The sequence below is a fragment of the Podarcis raffonei genome, chromosome 11 (genome assembly GCF_027172205.1).
Source record: "Podarcis raffonei isolate rPodRaf1 chromosome 11, rPodRaf1.pri, whole genome shotgun sequence".
In the NCBI taxonomy this organism is placed as follows: domain Eukaryota; kingdom Metazoa; phylum Chordata; class Lepidosauria; order Squamata; family Lacertidae; genus Podarcis; species Podarcis raffonei.
The window spans coordinates 65,687,489-65,704,807 of record NC_070612.1 but is presented as its reverse complement, the minus strand read 5'-3'; the positions used below and the strand labels follow the sequence as shown (position 1 = coordinate 65,704,807).

The 17,319-nt window shown below is 40.3% G+C and overlaps 1 protein-coding gene across 9 annotated transcripts in view; it reads left to right on the top strand.

The window, feature by feature from the left end:
• LOC128423548 (zinc-regulated GTPase metalloprotein activator 1A-like) overlaps positions 1-17,319 on the top strand; it is a 37,977-nt gene that overhangs the window by 14,071 nt on the left and 6,587 nt on the right. For 5 of the 9 annotated variants that reach the window (XR_008332792.1, XM_053408848.1, XM_053408846.1 and 2 more), the window contains exons 6-13: positions 2,246-2,305; positions 3,435-3,472; positions 7,196-7,242; positions 8,253-8,339; positions 9,341-9,385; positions 12,432-12,488; positions 15,773-15,824; positions 17,058-17,126. Coding sequence is in view for 8 of the 9 variants with exons in the window: in XM_053408848.1 (XP_053264823.1) it covers positions 2,246-2,305; positions 3,435-3,472; positions 7,196-7,242; positions 8,253-8,339; positions 9,341-9,385; positions 12,432-12,488; positions 15,773-15,824; positions 17,058-17,126 (455 nt within the window). In the remaining variant the exon portion in view is untranslated. The remainder of the gene's footprint in view (positions 1-2,245; positions 2,306-3,434; positions 3,473-7,195; positions 7,243-8,252; positions 8,340-9,340; positions 9,386-12,431; positions 12,489-15,772; positions 15,825-17,057; positions 17,127-17,319) is intronic. The other 4 variants (XM_053408850.1, XM_053408849.1, XM_053408852.1 and 1 more) reach the window with 4 other exon arrangements.

Genomic DNA, 17,319 nt, shown 5'->3' with positions numbered 1-17,319 from the left:
TCAGACCGAAGACCCATTTAGTCCAGCATCCTGTTCTCACACTAGCCAACCACAAACAGAGAGAGCATTTTTTGAAACCTAAAGAGCAACATCAATGCAAAATCTTCTTGCTCCTCTCAAACCTCTAGTCACACACACATTTATGGTATCCAGGAGTGGCTTGTCACTGAGGCGAGGAGAAGCCATTTGCCTTGGGTGGCAGATCTGCCCCCCAGCCCTGCTGCCAGCCCTGCCACTCCTTGGCTCACACTGCTGCCACAGTGCTGTTGCCTTCACTGCTGCATCCTTGCTGCTGCATTGGCAGTAGCGTGGGGGCAGGTGAGGGGACACTTGTGTGGCGACTTTGGGGGTGGCTTTGAGCATTTTGCTTACTGTGACAAAACATCTCAGACCAGCCCACAACAGCTATAATTATATTTGGTCTAAAAGCTAATCTGAGAAAGCCAGGATAAAAAAAAATTGCTTAAGAATTCATATTTAGGATTTGGCTGTATGCCCTGTTTTCCATGGAAAAAGCTGTGTGTCTAGACCTATTACAAGATACAGAATCTAGATGTAATCTTTCTTATTTATTTCTAGCCCCTTGGGGGCTTCAGTGAAATCAAATGTACTCTAGTATAATATGCTTTTTAAACCCTTCTTGAAGTTGCATATTTGTTGTTTACTAGTCCAGCAGTACATAGTCCTTGCAAAAAATAAAGCCTAAACAGTCATTGTGATGAATAAAAGCTGCCTAAATATTTTATGGGCCATTTTAATTAAACCTCTGAGCTGTTGGCTAGGAGGGTGAATAAAATTCCTTTTTGCAATTCAATTGTTTCATGTTAAGGAGACTGACACTCCACATTTCAAAGCAAAATAATTGTAATGGTAAAATAATTTTCATCAAAAGAAATAACATTGATTCTGTTTCTGTTATACACAAATCCTATTTCAGTTTAGTTGAAAAACTATTAAGGCATTTGAGAAAGAAATCAATAGATTCTGTGGCCCTTGCTGTATATTGCATGAGTAATCACTGTAAGCAGCTGACAGGTATTTTAGTCGTGACACCCAGTGATGCTTGGGAGACCACATCTTGTCACCTTGGGTGGACAGCAGTCTTCAGCTGTTATTGTTTATGCCTGTGTGTTTCATTTTTTAAGACAGCCCTGGAATCAATTATATTTGTGAGCTTTTGGGGGGGGGGGGAAATACTTTCATTGCTGTCTATTTCTTGCATCCTTCATGTTGTGACATAAGTGTGTGTTGAACGTCAATACAAATTTTGATTTCTTATTTTTCAAAATATAGCATCCTGCAGAAGTTTTGTTATTTCTTTACTGTTCAGTAATAAATGTTCATGTATTCACACTTTCCCACAAAGGAAAGATAAAGAATTTTACAGATTCTTACTAAATAATTTTCAGGCTGTTCTTTATTAAAAATGGGTATCCCTTAACTCCAGGGAATCCAATATGTTTTAAAACTTTACAGGTGTGATGATCTGGACTACAATCCTAACTTCACTTACCCAAGAGTAAGCTCCATTGAATTCAGTGGGGTTTACTTCAGAGTAGACATGGTTAGGATTGCAGCCGTGGTTCTTTCTGTAGGTTGGAGTTGCTCCCATAAAATCGTATTGGTAAGAAGAATTTAATTCTGTATATAATAGTTAACTCCAACCATGGGTAAGAGTAGTGTGTGATTTCAGACCTAGTAATTGCATTCTTCAGTTCATAATTTCTAAACACTTTTGTTCCATAATAGTGTTACATGCCTGGTTGAAAGTATGTATCATTGATATCTATAGCCATAACTTCTAAGAGACAATTGTCCTGAACATTGTTTTAAATTTAGGTGGAAGAGCACTCCCATGCATACAGATGGCAGCTACAAGTCAGAAATGACAATTGTAATATCTAAGCCATGGTGTGTTTATCAATGCACAATTTGAAGGTAGGCTGGCTAAAAATGTTGCCGCCTTAACAATGGTGCTGTTTTAAGTGCAAAAAAACTGCCTAAGATACTGGCCAGAGGTTTTCAGTACTGGTATTGTAGATCAAATATATGTTTCTATGTGCCTTTGAATAATTTAGGGCAAGTAAAATCTGATTTGGCCTAAATATAGCCACTGGGTTGCCCCCCTGCCAACTTTCTGATTTTCTTTAGCCTTTAAGAATTGCAGAAAAGTAACAGTTTTTCAACCAGTTTTTAAAAACCTGCCTTTTGTGATGCATATATATTCTGAGCTATGTATTGATAGGTGCTGTCGCCTCCATGTTTTGGGTTGATGCTGAATTAGGAAGTGACATTTATCTTGATGGTAAGAAATAAAATCCAAGTTACTCAATTGTTTTTCTAGTGCATGTTTGGGAAACTTTGTTCCCACAGGGGCCACATTCTTTGGGGGGAGGATACATCCCTGCAGTGTGTTGGCACAGAGCAGACAGTGGGTGGGGGCACAGTTGTAGTTTCTTATACATGCACACACACTCTTCTCACCCCTCACATATCCATTCACACATACTTCCCCCTCTTCCCCTCTCTCTCCCTTCCTCTCTCTTCCCTCCCCAGCTTACATTGGTGTCAAAGGTCTCTCCCTCTTCCCAAGCCTCTTTAATCTAGTGCAGGGGCCAATAAACTTTTTCAGCAGGGGGCCGGTCCACTGTCCCACAGACCTTGTGGGGATCTGGATTATATTTTGAAAAAAAGAAGAAGAGTGAAATCCTATGCCCCACAAATAACCCAGAGTTGCATTTTAAATAAAAGCACACATTCTACTCATGTAAAAACACACGGATTCCCAGACCGCCTGCGGGCCGGATTTAGAAGGCGATTGGGCCGGCCCCTGGGCCTTAGTTTGCCTACCCATGATCTAGTGTATGTGCATTATGAGTTCAAGATAGCAATGTGCATAATGTGTGCTAATGATTTTAGACAGTATGCGTGAAGGTGGGTAAAATGGCTAGGTTCTATAGTTTAGAGCATGGATAGGGAGCCTCTATGTTGAGGGTCACATTGTCTTATGGTTAGTTTTGTCAGGGCTGCCTTCTAGCAGTGGGCAGGACCAGAACCAAAAGTGGGCGGGGTCATCCCATTTCTCTCTTCTCTTCCTCCCCTTCCAACAGGCTGATAGATGAGGGACACTACATTCTTGCTGGAGGTCTGAACTAGACACTTGCCAAGGATTTTTCTTCCCTTTTCCTTCCTTTGCTCCATTCACTTTGATTCCCCAATCCTGTTTCCCACTCCTTTTCCTTCTCTTCTTTTAGACTCCTTATCACCTACATAAAACTAGGCCAAAGCCAAGCCATATGTTGCTGACCACTGGTTTAGAGATCTCTGATGGTTTTTCCTATCTCTATGTAGAAAAGCTGAAGAGCAACTTTGACTTCACTTTGCTGTTTGTGCTTCTCAAGTTCAAATTCCTCTCTACAAACTTCTTTTTGCAGGTATCATATCTGTTGTTGATGCAAAGTATGGACTACAGGTAAAGTAGTAAGACTGCAATCATTACTCAGTAAAGTACTTGTTCCTTGCATCTTTTTTCTAGACTACACAAAAATAAAAACAGATTTTATTCTTATCCTAGTGAGCAAAGAAAGAAAGACTCCAAAAAGGCTTTGAAATAATTAATGTATAATATTCAGTAGATTTGGTGGACAGAGTGCCTGAAGAACTATGGATGGAGGCTCGTAACATTATACAGGAAGCAGCAACGAAAACCATCCCAATGAAAAGGAAATGCAAGAAAGCAAAGTGGCTGTCCAATGAGGCCTTACAAATAGCGGGAGAGAGAAGGCAAGCAAAATGCGAGGGAGATAGTGAAAGATATAGGAAATTGAATGCAGATTTCCAAAAAATAGCAAGGAGAGACAAGAAGAGAGGAAATAGAGGAAAACAACAGAATGGGAAGAACCAGAGATCTGTTCAAGAAAATCGGAAATATGAAAGGAACATTTTGTACAAAAATTACCATAATAAAGGACAAAAGTGTTAAGGACCTAACAGAAGCAGAAGACATCAAGAAGAGGCGGCAAGAATACACAGAGGAATTATACCAGAAAGAAAAGGATGGCTCGTACACCCCAGGTAGTGTGGTTGCTGACCTTGAGCCAGACATCCTGGAGAGTGAAGTCAAATGGGCCTTAGAAAGCACTGCAAATAATAAGGTCAGTGGAGGTGATGGTATTCCAGCTGAACTATTTAAATTTTTAAAAGATGATGCAGTTAAGGTGCTACACTCAATATGCCAGCAAGTTTGGAAAACTCAGCAGTGGCCAGGGGATTGGAGACAATCCCAAAGAAGGGCAGTGCCAAAGAATGCTCCAACTACCGCACAATTGCACTCATTTCACACGCTAGCAAGGTTATGCTTAAAATTCTACAAGGTAGGCTCAAGCAGTATGTGGACCAAGAACTCCTAGAAGTGCAAGCTGGATTTAGAAGAGGCAGAGGAACCAAAGACCAAATTGCAAACATGCGCTGGATTATGGAGAAAGCTAGAGAGTTCCAGAAAGACATCTGCTTCATTGACTGTGCAAAAGCTTTTGACTGTGTCGACCACAGCAAACTATGGCAAGTTCTTAAACTTGATCACCTCATCTATTTCCTGAGAAATCTGTATGTGGGACAAGAAGCTACAGTTAGAACTGGATATGGAACAACTGATTGGTTCAAAATTGGGAAAGAAGTATGACAAGGCTGTATATTGTCTCCCTGTTTGTTTAACTTATATGCAGAATTCATCATACAAAAGGCTGGGCTAGATGAATCCCAAGCCGGAATTAAGATTGCCGGAAGAAATATCAGATACGCAGATGACACAACCTTGATGGCAGAAAGTGAGGAGGAATTAAAGAACCTTTTAATGAGGGTGAAAGAGGAGAGCGCAAAATATGGTCCGAAGCTCAACACCAAAAAAACGAAGATCATGGCCACTGGTCCCATCACCTCCTGGCAAATGGAAGGGGAAGAAATGGAGGCAGTGAGAGATTTTACTTTCTTGGACTCCATGATCACTGCAGATGGTGACAGGAGCCACAAAATTAAAAGACGCCTGCATCTTGGGAGAAAAGCAATGACAAACCTAGACAGCACCTTAAAAAGCAGAAACATCACCTTGCCAACAAAGGTCCATATAGTAAAAGCTATGGTTTTTCCAGTAGTGATGTATGGAAGTGAGAGCTGGACCATCAAGAAGGCTGATCGCCAAAGAATTGATGCTTTTGAATTATGGTGCTGGAGGAGACTCTTGAGAGTCCCATGGACTGCAAGAAGATCAAACCTCTCCATTCTGAAGGAAATCAGCCCTGAGTGCTCACTGGAAGGACAGATCGTGAAGCTGAGAGTCCAATACTTTGGCCACCTCATGAGAAGAGAAGACTCCCTGGAAAAGACCCTGATGTTGGGAAAGATGGAGGGCACAAGGAGAAGGGGATGACAGAGGACGAGATGGTTGGAGAGTGTTCTCGAAGCTACCAGCATGAGTTTGACCAAACTGCGAGAGGCAGTGGAAGACAGGAGTGCCTGGCGTGCTCTGGTCCACGGGGTCACGAAGAGTCGGACACGACTAAACAACAACAACAACACCACATTCAGTAGCTTTGGAATTCAATGCATCATCTTGCATTCTTAAATCAATAAACAGATACAAAGCTTGACATGCTGTCAGTGTGATAGCAGCTTTTAAGTTTTGTCAGTTATATGCCAAATAAATAACTTTTGCTTTGTGTAGAAATTTTGTGCCCTTGTCCAATTCCTCCAGTTTCAAAGCTTGACGTCCACCTTGGCTTGTGATTTAAAGAATTCTGGAGGCAATACAACAATGACACTAGGATAATAGGCAGCAATTTAGAGGTGTCATGCTTCATGGATCTAGCCTAGTCCATGTAAAGCTGAGAAATTGTACCCTGTGGCTTGCAAGCCAAATTGAAATGGATGTGGTAATTGATATCATGGGCTGTCACTCTAATGGGATTGTCACCCAGCAATCTGAAATATTCATGTTTTAATCAAAAGGCAAACGATTGGACAACTTGCAGTGACAGGTCACAACTCTGAGGACCTAAAGCGATGCTATTAACACTCTTCTTTGCAAATCTACAAAGCCTGACAGTATTTCATGCAGAAGAATAAATGAATGTTGGAGTTACAGAGAAAAGGTCAAAAGAGAGGTCTTGTTCTCGTCATCCTGTTATTGCACAAACTCTTCAAACCACTTAGTCAGATAACAGTTTTGACTGGAGATGTCAGGAAAATATTGTGCAATGAAATCGTTTTGAGGATTCAGTAGCATTTAAAGTAGCAGCAACCTCTACTAGTTAAAAGAAGTTTGCTCTTTTTTCCCCAATCAGGGGCTGCTGAAAAAACTGCCTACATTAGAAAAATATATTGAATTTCCTTATTGAAACATTGCTGTTTGTAAATAAGTTACTCCTTACCTAAAGTTAGTGAAAAGTAAATAAATTTATTTATTCGGAGCTTGTAGATGGAACGCACTTGTTACAGTTTGGGTGCCCATGATGTACGTTAGTATAACTCTCACTGCTATGTAAAGGTTGAAGCATATGCATAAATCTAAAATTTCAATTATGGTCCTGGAACATGGATAATCATGTAGATGAATAAGTTAACTGTGCAGTCCTATACGTATTTACATGGGGGAAGCTCTCCCTGAACTTAATAGAAATTACTTTTAAACAGGCATGAACATAATGACGTAGTATGTACATTATAGAATCATAGAATTGTAGAGTTGAAAGGGACCCTAAGGGTCATCTAGTCCCAATACCGTACACTGTTGAATTAATAAATTTATTACTTCTGTGGACGCACAAACCCATGGATTTTGTCTTCTGTGCAAAAACCATCTGTAAACGTTTCAAAGTCAGAAGTATTGAGACAGATCCAAAAGTCTTTGAATTATGACAGCTGGACAACATGAGCCTCAAAGCATTTCACCTTGCATACTGTCTCTTAAGCCAGTTCACATCCTTTGAAGCACATGGTCCTTAAGACCATGTGCTTCAAATTCATGGTTGCAAGTAACCCAAGCTTTCCTTCTAAATCAGTTATTTTTGTCTGAACAGAAGAGCTAAATGATGCCCTCAATAGTTGCGGCATAAAGTGCCTTCAGTATCTGTCAGCAATTCAGTTAATAATAAAATCAATTTTCCTATTGTAACTGTCTTTTTTTTAAATCTTTGTTTAGCATCTCTTAGAAGAAAAACCCAGTGGCCTTATCAATGAAGCAGCTAGGTATTACTACAACGACCATTTTCTATGTGTGTGAATCCTGAACTGTTTATTGGGAAGCATAATATTGTAAGGCAGCCTTGGCCAAGGACATTATTAATTCTGAGTTTTAGTTTCAGACCTGACTCGCTTGTTCTAGCTGTTTTCATTTTGTGGATTTATCCTGTTGTACCAGTTTCTTTGTGGTAGTTTTATTTTGTTAAATTTCATTTCCAGTATTCATTTTTTTCTGATTTGTACTCCAATTTAATGTCAAGTTGCCAGCAGCATTTCACTGTATCTTTTTTTTAAATGATGGATGCTAGCCATTTAGACAAATTGCTCTTAAGGACATGAATAAGAGAAAAATTGCATAGGACAGTGGCAAAAAGTGTGGACTGGGATATCCCTGATGCAAATCTCACTTTAGTCATGAACTCCATAAATACTTCTGACACCTTCTCTCAACTTCAGCCCACCCCCATCTACAGTCTACTGAGCTTGGTAAAGTTTACTAGGGCAATTTATGTGAAGGGTTTTGCAGCATCATGACACAACCCTAGTCTTGATATAACATATTGGCCCGAATATAAGCTGCACCCAAATATAAGCCGCAGCTTTAAAATTGGAGGGGGGAGGAAACACCCCCCCGAATATAAGCCGTTCCATTCCTCACTGCTCCTGGCTGCATTCTTGGGGGGGGGGGCGCACTGCGTTGCCAGCGGCCTTTCCCCTTCCTGGCTCTCTCCCTTCCCTGCCTTGGGGGAGAGGATGTGGAACTATGTGCTGCTTCGCCACGCTCCTGGCCCTGTTTGCCCTGCACTCCAGGCTGCATGCCATAAGGTTGCGAATATAAGCCACACATTTAACTTTTTATGGTTGGAATTTGGGGGGAAAGTGCAGCTTATATTTAGGCCAATACAGTATAAATGGAATTTCTGTTAACAGTGGCAAAAAGATCAATCCTGTATTGATAGACAATGAAGACTTCACTCCTGCACCTCCTATTCATGAGTTCACTCTTTCTTGTGTAGACAGATTGCATTAGCAGATCTTATAATCCTCAATAAAACTGATTTGGTTTCTCAAGAAGCACTGATGAAACTGAGAACAGCTGTCAGGTAAGCAAGAATAAATTATAGGTGCTGGTGAATTTTTCTTCGACTCCTACCTGTTTCCTATCTATGCCTGGTAGCAACTAGAATTGCAGATTGCATGATTACTATGACAGTATGGGTTAGGACTCAAGAGGAAAGTGTATGCTTTCTTTCTTGAGAGCAGTCAGCTGTATTTACTTGCTGCAAGCTTGATGTTTTGCTTGCATCAAGCAGACTAAAGTGTTAGTGTAGTAGCTGCATAATCCTTTCTTAATTCTGATGGGCTTTACATGGATCAGTGTCAGTCTTTCAAGAAGGAGAAATGATCAGTACTCAAGTTATTCTGAAATACAGGCATTTGTGGCCTTATAAAAAGAGGGGCAATGGCATGTTCTAACAGATTTGGACACAATTTAAGGAGTGTAAAATGTTGCGTGTAGTTGGGGGTGGAATAAAAAATGGTTTTTACCTATATTCTACATCCCTAACCAATAAATGAATCAAAAATAGATATCCTTCAAAATTTGAACTTATCCAAATGTTTAGTGCAACCAAAAAGTATGCACAAAATGCATAAGTATGCACAACATACAAAACCACATTATATTAGGGAACATTACTTGCAGAAATGTCTCTGTGCAGAAGAATGCATACAAATTTTCATGCATACGTTTTGGGGGGGGAAATGTAACAGGAGTGAACTGAACTTACGGTTGAAAAAATGAGAAATGGATTGAAAACTAAATTGACAGATGTGTCCATGCTTACCCACAGTGCACCATGATTCTGAAGTTTGACACCATTAGGCCGAAAACCCCTCTACCCCCAGTTTTTCCTTGACTTGCCCCAGATCCTCACAAACTGTGCATGGAGTTTGCAGGGTTTTGTTAGTGTCTTTACCTCTTAAGAACTTACGCTCCCAGCATTGAAGAGTATCAGATATAGGTAAAGATATATATGGCTGGGTACAAATGTTCTTGTCACAATCTAAATTTATGTTTCTTCTCTTTTTTCAATGATGTTAGGTCAATAAATGGAGTTGTCAAAATTTTAGAAACTAAGAGATCCAGGTAATGATAATGTAAATCAGAAATAGTTATTGCCACTTTTTCTTCCTCTTGTGATTGCTACATATTGATCTGAAATGTATATTTGATCAAGAAAGGCAACATATGGCCCATAGGCAGTACCCAGTTGGTTTTGGTTTGGTTTCCTTCTCTGACTATTCCTGTTGCCTGGAAGCTGGAGACTGTGTGCAAGAGAAGAAGATTATTTTGTCTGTTCCGCTTTACTAAGGACCATAGCAAGGCTGGTGTAGCCTTCCAAGAGCTTTTTGTAGGCTACCCCACATTACACTATTCAAAGTAAAGGCTTGCCTACTCAGATGTTCTGTTCCAACAGTGTCCAACTGGGTCATTTGTAAATACCGTAATCTCCATATTAATTTGAATTAAGTCCTATCTGCAAATTAGGAGTTGGTATCAGAAATTAAAAAGTCCTACTTTAAAAGCCCCTTGGTTAGCTAGCAGCTCAGAGTTCCATAGGGAATTCATAAATCATGATCCCAAGCCCTCCATTATAAGTATGCTTAAAGAATTACATCAAAGGAAAGTAGATACATTGAAAGAAATATGAAAAAATATTATTTCCCCCCCTCCCCCAATAATTTAAGTGGCTGTTATGTAGCTGTTTCGCAGTGAAAGTCTTTGTAGCCTTGCTACTTTGGATTGAAAATGTCGTCCCCACCCAAAAAGGGGCAGAGGAAAACTAACGAGGAAACCTATTGAAAGTTTACATAAACTTCCTTGTTATAATCCAGTGACTGAATATTTGCTGATTTTTTGTTATAATGTCAGATTTTAAAACCTAACACTGGTAGGGAAAGGAATAAAAAGCATGTAGTCCAGTAAAGATAAGGTTAAAGTTTCAAATAAATTATTTTTTGAGAGAAGAACATTCAGACCAACATAATCAGCATCCTAAATGTTGTAAAGGGTAGCTCAATGCAAAACAGGCTGAAAATTAGCAATCACTAGATACAGTGGTGCCTCGCAAGACGAAATTAATTCGTTCCGCAAGTTTTTTCTTCTTGCGAGTTTTTCGTCTTGCGAAGCACGGTTTCCTATAGGAATGCATTGAAAATCAATCAATGCGTTCCTATGGAAACCGCCTTCAGACCAGGTCCGGGGACAGTCTGTCCCCCGACCTCTTCTGAAGGCTGGGGGGGGGGCAAGGGCTTTTCTTCCCACCGCCAGCCTTCAGAAGGCTGTTCTGAAGGCTGGCGGTGGGAAGAAAAGCCCTTCTTCCCACCTCCCACCCCACAAGCTCCGGGCACAGGAGGGCTTTCCTCCCAACCGCCAGCATTTTAAAAGCCCCCAGGACAGCGGAGACTTCTCCGCTGTCCCGGGAGATTTTAAAATGCTGGCGGGCGGCAGCGAAGCCTGCAGCGAAGGCTTTGCTGCCGCCCACCAGCATTTTAAGATCGCCCCGGGACAGCGGAGAAGTCCCTTGCCATATATATATGGCAAGGTAATCAGCTGAATACTGCATTTCCAGACATTTAATCCTGTTAACAGAACCATTGATATAACTTATTAGGAATTCTGCCTTCAATCTGCTCCATTCTGGAGGCTTTGCCCTGTGTTAAACAGTTGCTCTATGAAGATTCTTCTCTGTAGTGATGGCCATGTTAATTTATATGGATTACCGTCCTTGCAATTCTTTTGTTCAGGTAGGAAGGAGGAAAGTGTTAAAATAGCTTCAAAAACTTTTTAAAATTCTATTAAAGGGGACTCGAAATATAAAGTACTATAGCTCACCTTTTTTAATGCACAGTTATTCTGTGGGTATATTACCTTGCCAATATTTTACAATTTCTGTTGATCAGAGCTATGCTTCCCACAGGACACTGTATAAACAGTATTGTTAATATGGCCAATGTATATGACACTTTTCAAAAGAGTTCAGCTTCCAGAACCAGCAGAAGTTGGTAGGAGGTGCTGAGCAATTCTTAAGATCTGATAATTTCATTGTGTGTCCAAAGCAGAATATTTTCTAAGAGTGATATGTAATTGCTTGTTGAATATATTTTTTAAAAACAGAGACAGAAATATGATTTTTTGTTGTATATTTTAAAACTAAATAACAAACTTAAAGATTTTTTTTCTAGTTCTTAAACTATATTTAAACTGCTTCGTAGGAACAAGCCAGGTTAAAATCAAAGTTTAAGATCCTGGCTTGTTCTCAACCCAGCATTAAAACTGCAGTTCCCCAGGTTTTGATGTGACAGGGTACTGTGGCTAGTTTAAAACTAAAAACTTCTCTTTTACAAAAGCTCAAAAGAGGAGGAGCGGGAGCATGCAAGTCCAATGCTCACAACGGCACATTTCCTGAACTCATACAGTCCAGGAAACTATTTTCCTACCACAGGTGCCAACTTGAATAAAATATTGAGGGAGCCCAGGTAAGCCCTGCCCTATATAATCAGTTGCAAGTTGCGATGCGCACACACCATTTGAATGGCAATGCCCATTAACTGGGGGGCTGGACCCCTCAAATATTTTAGGGTGGGCTCTGAAGGGACCTTGGCCCCTAGGAGTTGGTGCCTGTGTTTCCTCCTATGTCTGAACTGAGCCTTAGGAACTCAAAATATCCTTACTGTAACCGTGATATGCTTTTTTCAGCCCCTACATTCCATTCATGCTTCCTTTCTTCTATTGAATACAGATTTTGGAGCACTGCAGAGAGCAGATAGTTCAAACACAGCTGGCCATAAATGAAAGAGAATATTTGCTTATGCTGTTATCTGTGCATTACAGTGATTTCTCTTAGAAAAAGTTCTTGCTTTAAATTAAAAAGAAGTGGTCACTCCATAGGACTCCTTTCTCTGTTTTGCAGTTGTCTTTTTAATATGACAGCCTCTCCCCACTAGATCCCAGACATTTATTGAGAGTCCCTTGACCATCAAGAGAAGCTTTTCAGGGGCTGCGGGGGGGGGGGGAGAAGGAAAGTGGAAAAGCCTTTTTATAAAAGAGGCCTTCTGCTCATCCATAGGCTGCATGCAACCCATAAAACACTTCAGTAGGGGAAAAGTAAATTTATTTGTTTTTTTCTTAGAGTTGACATCTCTGATGTCTTAGATCTTCATGCTTTTGATAGTTTGTCAGGAAAAAGGTAAGATTTTATTTTACACTGTTACTTGATCAGCAGATTGCTAGCTTTTACATAAGAATTATGTATAGTTATGATTTAGAATTGAACTTGTATTACAGTCTCAGGTACACACCCAGGTTCAGAACTGCCATAATTAGTCAGTTATATCCAACTAATTGAACCTAAATTAGTCATGTCTAGTAACTCCAGTGAGTCAACTCTTGAGTACAGCTAGCATTAGATACAACCCATGGTCTTTAGGTATTATTATTATTAATTGAATTTATATACCACTCTATACCCAGAGGTACCCAAGTTAGAGAAGGAGTGAGCTGAAAATGTAGTTAATTACTTAATACTGTACTGTAAACAGAAATTCACCAAAGATTAGTCAACTGCAAATATTACATTAAAATTAGTTCAGTTCAGTTCAGTTCCAGCCAAAGGCCATTATTAACAATAGTATTAATAAAAGAATACAGAAAATACATCCATAATCCAAAAAAAACCTTTACCAAGTTCCTGACCATTAAAACACAGTTTCCCTTGTACATCTCAGACAGCATCAATTCTAATATTATTTTGCCTTTAAAAAATCAAATTTCCCAACATCTTTTTGGGATGCTTTCTAGTCAGTTATGGTATATTAAAGGGACCCCTGACGATTAGGTCCAGTCGTGACCGACTCGGGTTGCGGCACTCATCTCGCTTTATTGGCCGAGGGAGCCGGTGTACAGCTTCCGGGTCATGTGGCCAGCATGACTAAGCTGCTTCTGGCGAACCAGAGCAGCGCACGGAAACACTGTTTACCTTCCCGCTGGAGTGATACCTATTTATCTACTTGCACTTTGATGTGCTTTCGAACTGCTAGGTTGGCAGGAGCAGGGACCGAGCAATGGGAGCTCACCCCGTCGCGGGAATCCGAACCACCGACCTTCTGATCAGCAAGTCCTAGGCTCTGTGGTTTAACCCACAGTGCCACCCGCGTCCCATATGGTATATTAGAGGAGAGCATTTGCTTTTCTATAATTACCACTAGGCCTGGGCTTATCCTGATTGTTTGTTAATGGATAATCCCTTTGATTTCTGGAAAATGGATTGCTGGCAGGGTAGGAATTTTGAGCCTCTAACCTGGGCATATTTCCCCCCAATACCTGCATTCAAGTCAATATAATGAATCTTCCCTTCTTGCTTATTGGAGCATATTTGAGTATTATTAGGATAGATGACAAAGGCAGAAATCTTGTAGCTTGAGAACTTCCTGCTCCTTTCTCTCAAACTGCCTTTTCCAGACTTCCCTGTCTCTAGAAAGGAGGATGGATATCTAATGTCATTGGGGTGAGGTTATTTCTACAACCTTTTAATTCAAATAACAGCTCTCTCAGCAGACATATGAATTAGAAATCTGAACTTACCCATGCATCAGGATCCTGAAAGTTTAGTTTGATACTGGCTCTTCTGGTCACAATTAGACAGGTATTTACAATGTAAACCATTTCTGAAATCCAGGAAAGCCCCTATAATGGCTTGAATTCCTGCTTGCAGTTCAGATCCTGTTTTCACTATTCTGCTGGGTTTCTTCATTGGCCATTCATGAATGATCACCTGTAGAACATCTGGGGACCTCTTTCCAGAACAAGACTTCCCCCCTCATTCACTACCTTTCCAAGTACATTTATTAATCCACCGTTCACTTCCTTTTGCTCCTGGCTGCACTGTAGAGTAGTGGAGTACCTACCTAAAGCCTTCAGGGTTTCATCGAAAGATGCCAAATTGGGACTTGAACAGATTAGATTAGGTGACCGGCCGAGATCATTTTTTTGGAAGGCAGCAAGTGGGTTATTATCACACTTATCTATTTGGATCTGAAGAAGTTAAGTTGAGAGTGGAAAACAACTCCATGTCTTGAACATTCATATTGGTGTAAAATCAGGTTTCTGTGTTCAAGTTCCAGTCTTGATAGAGGTCATTTTGTTTGGTTACTGAATCTGATAAGCACTTAATGAACTCAGACTTATCCCCATCTTGATGTACCTTCAAAACATCACTAGCTTCAGTTTCTTTGCTGGTAGGTCTTATCTGCAGGACTACAGTCAGAATTCCTGTCTCCACTAACCCAAGTAGGGCTAGACGATATCTGGTTTTCAACATTGTGATATATCACCAGCTAAACATCGCAATATACCAATATATCATTATATCTGAAATAAGGATGATTTCCCCCACATTATGATTTTTGCCGGCACTTGCGATTTGCTGCCCCCTGCAGGAGGCAGGAGAGAGCTGAGCCGGCAGAGTTAATGGGCTGCAGGAATCGAGAGAAACATTGGCTGGCTTCATGGTTTTTCCCACATTGTGATTTTTGCTTAGCACACACATATATACCATGATTCACAATATATTGCCAGGTCAAAAATTATGAAATCAGTATCATGATAGGGACTTCAAACCAGTTTTGAATGATATATTGCCCAGACCTACCAACCAGTGTACTAATTATAGCATTCAAATCCCAAACTTCCTTTTCCAATGCATCAATTCTGCTAAAGATTCCTTCTGCTGTTTGTTTAGACAGGATCGCATAAAAGTTCCCACAGTGAGGGAGTTTCAGGCTCTGTTGTGGTCGATTCTATTATGCCAAGATTAAGATTATGCCTAGTTTTTGTTATGGAGGAAGCTGAGGTTGCCTGGGAGCATATATATCTGCTCCTAACAAGTCTGTATCAAGTGACCAGTGAGCTAAGCTTTCATTAGAGGAATTAACCTTAACTGCTGAGCCAACTGACTTTTCAACTGTTCAAGATTAAAACAAAACCATGGAGCTCAAAGACAAGCAGTCTTATTTGTTGCCATCTTCACCTGTAAGCCATTAGGACTAGGGGGTGGAGGTGTGAATTCCATTTAATTATTGAGGTCACAGGCTCAAATTAGTCAGTTGCACAATCACTTTAACATGCAGTACCCTGAAAAGCAAAGGTGGAAATTGCTGGGGGGAAATTGCATTTAACTAGCAGCCTTCAGCTGGGGATAAGCTGCTGTATTCCCTGCAATGAAAGATTGACCTGGGTGGAAGAATCTGTGTCACTACAGCAGAGTTTCCATTGCTCCAGGATAATGGAACATCTGTACACAGCCAAAATGTTTGTCTTTGGTGGTATCTTGACTCTACACTTGCCAATTTACCTCTGACTGCTCATCATAATATCTTGCAAATGCTTTTTAAATGAATTTTATATTCACAATATTAGATACTTTGTATTTATTTCTTCTTAACATAATGCTGACAGTGCTCTACTTATTTTAAGTTTGCAGCAGAAGCTGCAACTTGAGGAAGTACCTAAACCACACCTTGATAAGGTAATTATCTTATATCCATCTATCAGCTCTACATTAAGCATGATTTGCTAGGCAAGTGTTTGTAACTATTTACACATTATTTATGTATCTATTTCATTTATAAAATGTACATAACAATGCATTTGTATCTTTTCTTTTTCACCCCTCATAACTTGATCAGTCATCTTGGGGTACGGGGAAACGTGCTAAAGTCAGTCTAATGAATGGTAAAAAGGGAGGAAGCACATAAGAGCTTGAAAACTTAGTAGTTCTGTGCACATGTACAGGTATATTTTTACAGCATATTGCTTATTTTTAACCTGCAACATTTTAAAGACATTACTGCTAATGTATTTACAATTTTTTGTGGTTTTTTCAGTGTTAAGGCTGGATACATAGAAGAGCAAGCAAAACTCCATTTGCACAGTCCTTCTCCACACCCAATTACAGCCCTCTGTGTGTATCAAGCTCTCCTGAGGATTGAGTGACCCTCTTTGCTTAGAACCAAATGGGATTTTTTACATTAGGAGAGTTGAAAGGAAATAATAATAATAATAATAATGGTAAAAGGTAAAGGGACCCCTGACCATTAAGTCCAGTCGTGACCGACTCTGTGGTTGCGGCGCTCATCTCACTTTATTGGCCGAGGGAGCCGGCGTACAGCTTCCGGGTCATGTGGCCAGCATGACTAAGCCGCTTCTGGCAAACCAGAGCAGCGCACGGAAACACTGTTTACTTTCCTGCCGGAGCGGTACCTATTTATCTACTTGCACTTTGAGGTGCTTTCGAACTGCTAGGTTGGCAGGAGCAGGTGGCCAGCATGACTAAGAGGCTTCTGGCGAACCAGAGCAGCGCATGGAAACACCGTTTACCTTCCTGTCGGAGCAGTACCTATTTATCTACTTGCACTTTGATGTGCTTTTGAACTGCTAGGTTGGCAGGAGCAGGGACCGAGCAACGGGAGCTCACCCCGTCGCAGGGATTCAAACCGCTGATCTTCTGATCGGCAAGTCCTAGGCTCTGTGGTTTAACCCACAGTGCCACCCACGTCCCTAATAATAATACAATAATAATACAATAACAATAAAAATTTATATATCCCGCACATGCACACACACGTTCTATATATTTTATGGCTTTATTTCATATTGTTTTTGTACACTGCCATGAATATGTATTAAAACTTTTTAATTAAGGTGCATTTTGCCCTTATTAAAGAGCTGATCACAGCAAGTTTTACATTTCTATTTTCAGAGTATTGTTACATTCACATTTGAAGTGCTAGGAAGCACAACTGAAGAAGAGCTAAATGTGTTTGTTCAAGTAAGTGCTATATACTTTGCTTGTGAATTTCTCTGTCATGGATGCTTTAGTTGAGATTCTTGCATTGCAGGCGGTTGGACTAGATGACTCGGAGGTCCCTTCCAACTCTACATGTCTATGAATCTGTTATTCATCCACTAGGCAGAGAACAGAAAAGGGAACATGCACACTCCTGTGTATCGCATTATGAATG